Source organism: Lycium ferocissimum, chromosome 10 (genome assembly GCF_029784015.1).
Source record: "Lycium ferocissimum isolate CSIRO_LF1 chromosome 10, AGI_CSIRO_Lferr_CH_V1, whole genome shotgun sequence".
Taxonomy (NCBI): domain Eukaryota; kingdom Viridiplantae; phylum Streptophyta; class Magnoliopsida; order Solanales; family Solanaceae; genus Lycium; species Lycium ferocissimum.
Window position 1 is genome coordinate 36,069,129 of NC_081351.1, and position 5,315 is coordinate 36,074,443.

General features: G+C 36.5%; 1 protein-coding gene across 1 annotated transcript; it reads left to right on the forward strand.

Moving 5' to 3' along the window:
- Window positions 1-1,598: 1,598 nt before the first annotated feature.
- LOC132033655 (transport inhibitor response 1-like protein) lies at window positions 1,599-5,315 on the forward strand. The gene is made up of 3 exons (XM_059423687.1): window positions 1,599-2,706; window positions 3,039-3,537; window positions 3,818-5,315. The coding sequence occupies exons 1-3, from the start codon at window positions 2,129-2,131 to the stop codon at window positions 4,580-4,582; spliced, it is 1,842 nt and encodes a 613-aa protein (XP_059279670.1). The 5' UTR covers window positions 1,599-2,128; the 3' UTR covers window positions 4,583-5,315.

Here is a 5,315-nt window from a genome sequence, read left to right on the forward strand (position 1 = left end):
AACCCCAAATCATGCCTTTTTGGATGATTTGGGGTTTAAAACCATGATTTCAAACCATGAGTGAAAACGCATGTCCAAACCCTGGTTCAAAAACGCATGGCCAAACGCCGACTAAAGTTTTTCAAGAACTAAAAAACTAACCAAACACACAGTTTTCTCAAATAGAAAACTAAACTAAAATTAAATCCAAACGAAAATAATTTTTTACAAAAAAAAAAGAATATTCTTCAAAAATTCTTTCAAATATGCAGTTTTTCCTAAAATTATCTGAGATTCGTTGCTTTTTCCAAATTCCAAGCAAATTATTGGAGGAGTCAAAGTTAATTACCATAATAGTATTCATTCACCTTCTCAAAATAAGGGATATATAGATGTAAATCGATAATTGAACATGTGAAGGTGTAAAATCTAGTACACAAAAGTATTACATAAATTAGTACTCACTCCATTTCAATTTATGTGAATTTATCTCTTTTTTAATCCATTTAAAAAAGAATGATGTATTTCTAAATTTCGAAACAATTTAAGTTAAACTTTCTTTTGTCCTTAATGAAAAACTTTACAGCCTCACAAATGTTATCCAAGTTAAAAATATAAGTTTCAAAAGTCTTTGTTTCGTTTTTAAACTCATTCCAGTCAAATAAGTTCACATAAGTTGAAACAAAGAGAATATTATTTAGGATTAAAATAATTTTCCAATGCACAAATCTAACTTTATTGAGTATCGCCTATTGTACATTTTGAATTTCAATAATGTCATGGAAACTACTACTACCTCAAATTTGAAAATAACAAAATCATAGTGCCCCTAAAGGCAAATAGCCAAAAGACAAAGGGGTTCCTCTCAGTTTCTCACCAAACAAGCTTTGGCATTAACCCCTAACATGTATACAGCATATGATCAAGACGTATGCTTTGAAAAATCTGCATGTTTGCTTTTTTCCAAAATTAAATACAACATTAGATATTCAAAATAAAATACCTAATAAAGTAGTATTCCAAAAGTCATAATAGAAAAGCTAATCAAACACAATTTTTTTCAAAATTAACATAAAATCAAATATAACAACAATAACATCTCTAAAATATAATTTCATGCAAGTGGGAATGCAGAGGATGGATTGTCTTCGGTTTTACCTCTACCTTGTGAAGGTAGAAAGACTGTTTCCCCGATACTCTCGGCTCAACTAATGCATATCAAAATCAAGTATGAAAAAAAATACAGTAGAAGCTATGCCACAAAAAAAGGAGAAGGGAACAATAGCAACAACAACTAACATGGTAAACGAAAAGCAAATAAAACACCAGGTAATATTTAGATTGAAGAATAAGATAATAGGGGAGTAATAATAACAATACTGATTAGACAAAGCTTGACTATTTGAAAATAATTTTTCCAAATAGTAAAAAGTATTCTTCAAAATTATTTCAAAACATGCAATTTTTGCAAAAAACATTTTTCAAATTTCTTTTCCTCTAAAAACCAAGGGAACAACACCAAAATCCAAAAGAAATGGCAAAAGAAAAAGACAAAAGCATGTCTTAAAGAAAAAGCCCCCTCAAATAATGAAGGAGCAGATGTGTGGTGAGCCATTGAATTTTGCAGGCTTACCATTTTCCTTCAAAGAAAGCCATTGGAGAATCCCAATGCTACCACCCACCCCACCCCACGCCCATAGTTCTACCACTTCACTCTCTTCAGCCTAGCTAAAAAAACCCTTCTTTTTCATCTTCCTCAATCCTTCCTAGATCTCCAAAAAAAAAAAAAAAAAAAAAAAAAAAAAATTTATTAAGGATGAGGGTTTTTTTTTTTTTTTTTGTGTATAAATAAATTATATTCATTTCAAGATTTCAGAGAAACTCAACACTTCCCATAAATCTACCACCCACCTCATCCCCCGAAATACCCCCACCCCCATAGTACTACTACTACACCCTATTAAGCCTTAAAAAAAACCCTTCCTTTTCATATTCCTCAACCCCTTCCTAGATCTATAAAAAAAAAATATATATTAACTAAGGGTTGGTTTTATTATTTTGTTTATAAATAAATTATTCATTTCATTTCAAGATTTCAAAGAAACTCAACTCAACAAAACACTTCCCACAAATCTAACACCCACCCCACATGAGTGGTGGTGGTAGTAGTGAGACTATGTCTGAAGATGAGGACCACCACCGTCCTTCAGATCTCACCACCACCGGAAAATCAAGAAACTGTTGCTCAAACGCCGCCGTCAACGGCGGCGCGTTTCCAGATCAAGTTCTTGAAAATGTCTTAGAAAACGTTCTCTGTTTCCTTACTCATCGACGTGACCGTAACTCTGCTTCCCTTGTCAGTAAATCTTGGTATAGAGCTGAAGCACTTACCAGATCCGAAATCTTTATTGGTAACTGTTATGCTGTCTCTCCGGTTCGGGTCACCACCCGGTTTAAACGGGTTACTTCTGTGGTTATTAAAGGGAAACCTAGGTTTGCTGATTTTAGTTTGCTGCCACCTGATTGGGGTGCAAACTTTAGTCCTTGGGGGAATGTTTTGGCTGAGTCGTACCGGGGGCTTGAGAAGTTGTACCTTAAAAGGATGAGTGTATCTGATGATGATCTTGCTTTGCTTGCTCGTTGTTTTCCTAGTTTCAAAGAGCTTGTTCTTGTTTGTTGTGAAGGTTTTGGTACTAGTGGACTTGCTATTGTTGCACGTGATTGCAGGTTAGTAAGATCTGTTTTTTTTTTTTTTTTTTTTTTGCATACCCTTTTTGGTAAAGTTTTGATTTTTATGGAAATTTAGAGCTTAACTAGTAGTGTATATATATTATGTTATTTGAATTTGTGCTGGTGTTTGTATTAGTTATGTGATTGGGTTATTGTTTAACTGTTTAATTTCTGCATTTGGAACTTAAATGATGTTTCTTGAGGTCACACTAGCATTAAAGTTGTAATCCTTGAGTTTGGATGTAGTGACTTGTTGTATTGGACTTGTGAGATATGGGTGTTGCTAGTAGTGTGATTTGCTTGTGTATAATGGAAGGTTTTTACTGCAGGCAAATTAGAGTGCTTGATCTGATTGAGTCTGAGGTATCGGACGATGAAGTGGACTGGATTTCCTACTTCCCTGAGAACAAGACCTGTTTGGAGTCATTGACCTTTGATTGTGTTGAATGCCCTATTGATTTCGAGGCGTTGGAGAGGCTAGTAATCAGGTCACCTAGTTTGAAGAGACTAAGGTTGAATCGATTTGTTTCTATCACCCAACTGTACCGGTTGATGGTTCGAGCTCCACAGCTTACCAATCTTGGAACAGGCTCATTTGGCAACTCATTGGTCAATGATGAACCAGATCCTGATTATGCTTCGGCATTTGCTGCCTGCAAATCCATTGTTTGTCTCTCTGGTTTCAGGGAAATTGCTCCAGAATATCTGCCTGCAATCTATCCAGTTTGTGGAAATCTGACCTCTCTTAATTTCAGCTTTGCTGCCAACATTAATACTGAACAATTCAAATCTGTCATTAGCCGCTGCCATAAGCTCCAAGTATTGTGGGTATGTGGTTTGAATTTGTTTAATGTTCTTTTTAGGGCCTTTTCATTTTTGGCCCTTTGGCCGAAATTAATTATGGACGCTAGCCAAATTATACAATACCTATACACTGCTTATGTATATTATATGTATACAATACATATATTTATACTTAATATACAAAACATATACTTTTGCTGGCTATTATTCTATTGAGCGGTCCAAAAATGTAATTATCCCTTCTTTTATAGAGTGATGGTAGTCTGTAATATCATTATATTAAGCTCAAGTTTTGATCTTTCAGGTATTTGATTCTGTATGTGATGAAGGACTTGAGGCAGTTGCTGCGACATGTAAGGATCTGCGGGAGATTCGGGTTTTCCCTATCGAAGCTCGGGAAGATGCAGACGCCCCTGTTTCTGAAGTAGGTCTCCTTGCAATTTCCGAGGGTTGCAGTAAACTTCAGTCCATCTTATATTTCTGCCAAAGAATGACAAATGCAGCTGTTATAGCTATGTCAAAGAACTGCCCAGACCTTGTGGTATTCCGACTATGCATTATGGGTCGACACTTGCCTGACCATGTTACTGGTGAACCAATGGATGAAGGATTTGGGGCTATTGTCAAGAACTGTAAGAAGCTTACTAGACTCGCTGTATCTGGTTTACTGACTGATAAGGCATTCAGTTACATTGGACAATACGGGAAACTAGTCCGAACATTATCAGTTGCTTTTGCTGGAAACAGCGACTTGGCTCTTAAGTATGTGCTTGAGGGCTGCCCTAAGTTGCAGAAGTTAGAGATCAGGGATTGCCCATTTGGAGATTTGGCATTGCGTTCTGGTTTACACCACTATTACAACATGAGGTTCCTTTGGCTGTCATCTTGTAGAGTAACTCTAGAAGGTTGTCAGGAGATTGCTCGCCAATTACCCCGTCTAGTAGTGGAAGTGATTGGTTCGGATGATGAAGAAGGGAGTGAGACTAGTGAGCATGTCAATACATTGTACATGTATCGGTCTCTTGATGGACCGAGGGCTGATGTACCATCATTTGTGCAAATACTGTGACCTTTTTAGAAGACAGGAATTTAATTGGGGCCTTTAAGAATGATTAACTATTTTCTTGGGAAGAGATGAGATGCTCTCCGGAAATCTGCCATATGAAGGTGCAAGTCGAAAACAAATGGTGCACCACTTGCAAAGACAGTGAGCAATCTATACCATATTCAATGCTGGTCTCCATGGATGTCAGTGTATATGGTTCAGTACAGAGATTGGTTTATCCAGCAAAGCAGTTGAGAAGACAAATGTTGTTGTATCAGTAATCTTTTCTGTTCACTTTTCTTTTTCTTCATATTCATGGAGCCCTTTCAATTAGCAAGTGGAGTGGTTGCTAAGGCCACATTAAGGGTAGATATTCCAAATCGCATACTGGCAGGGATCACATTGCAGCTCAATGAGGAGAACTGGGCTATTCAGAATCAACAAACACATGGAATACACATGCATGCTCGGTCGGGGTACTGGATCGTCATTTCATACAATTGAGCCCCGTCTTATTTTTTGTTTCATTGTTAGTTTTAGAGTTGAAGCGTTTTTAGTTGGTGATTAGCCTAATGCTCAGAAGGATACTGCAGTGGATATCTCTCCATCTCGCTTTCTAGAAATATTTGTTCTTTTCCAGGATGTGTTGTTCTTAGCACCTGACTGTTGAATTTATTATTGTTGTTATTGTTAGAAGAGATGTGAGATGGGTAATAAATGCCAAATATGCATGGACCAGAATGCTACTAGTTTGTGT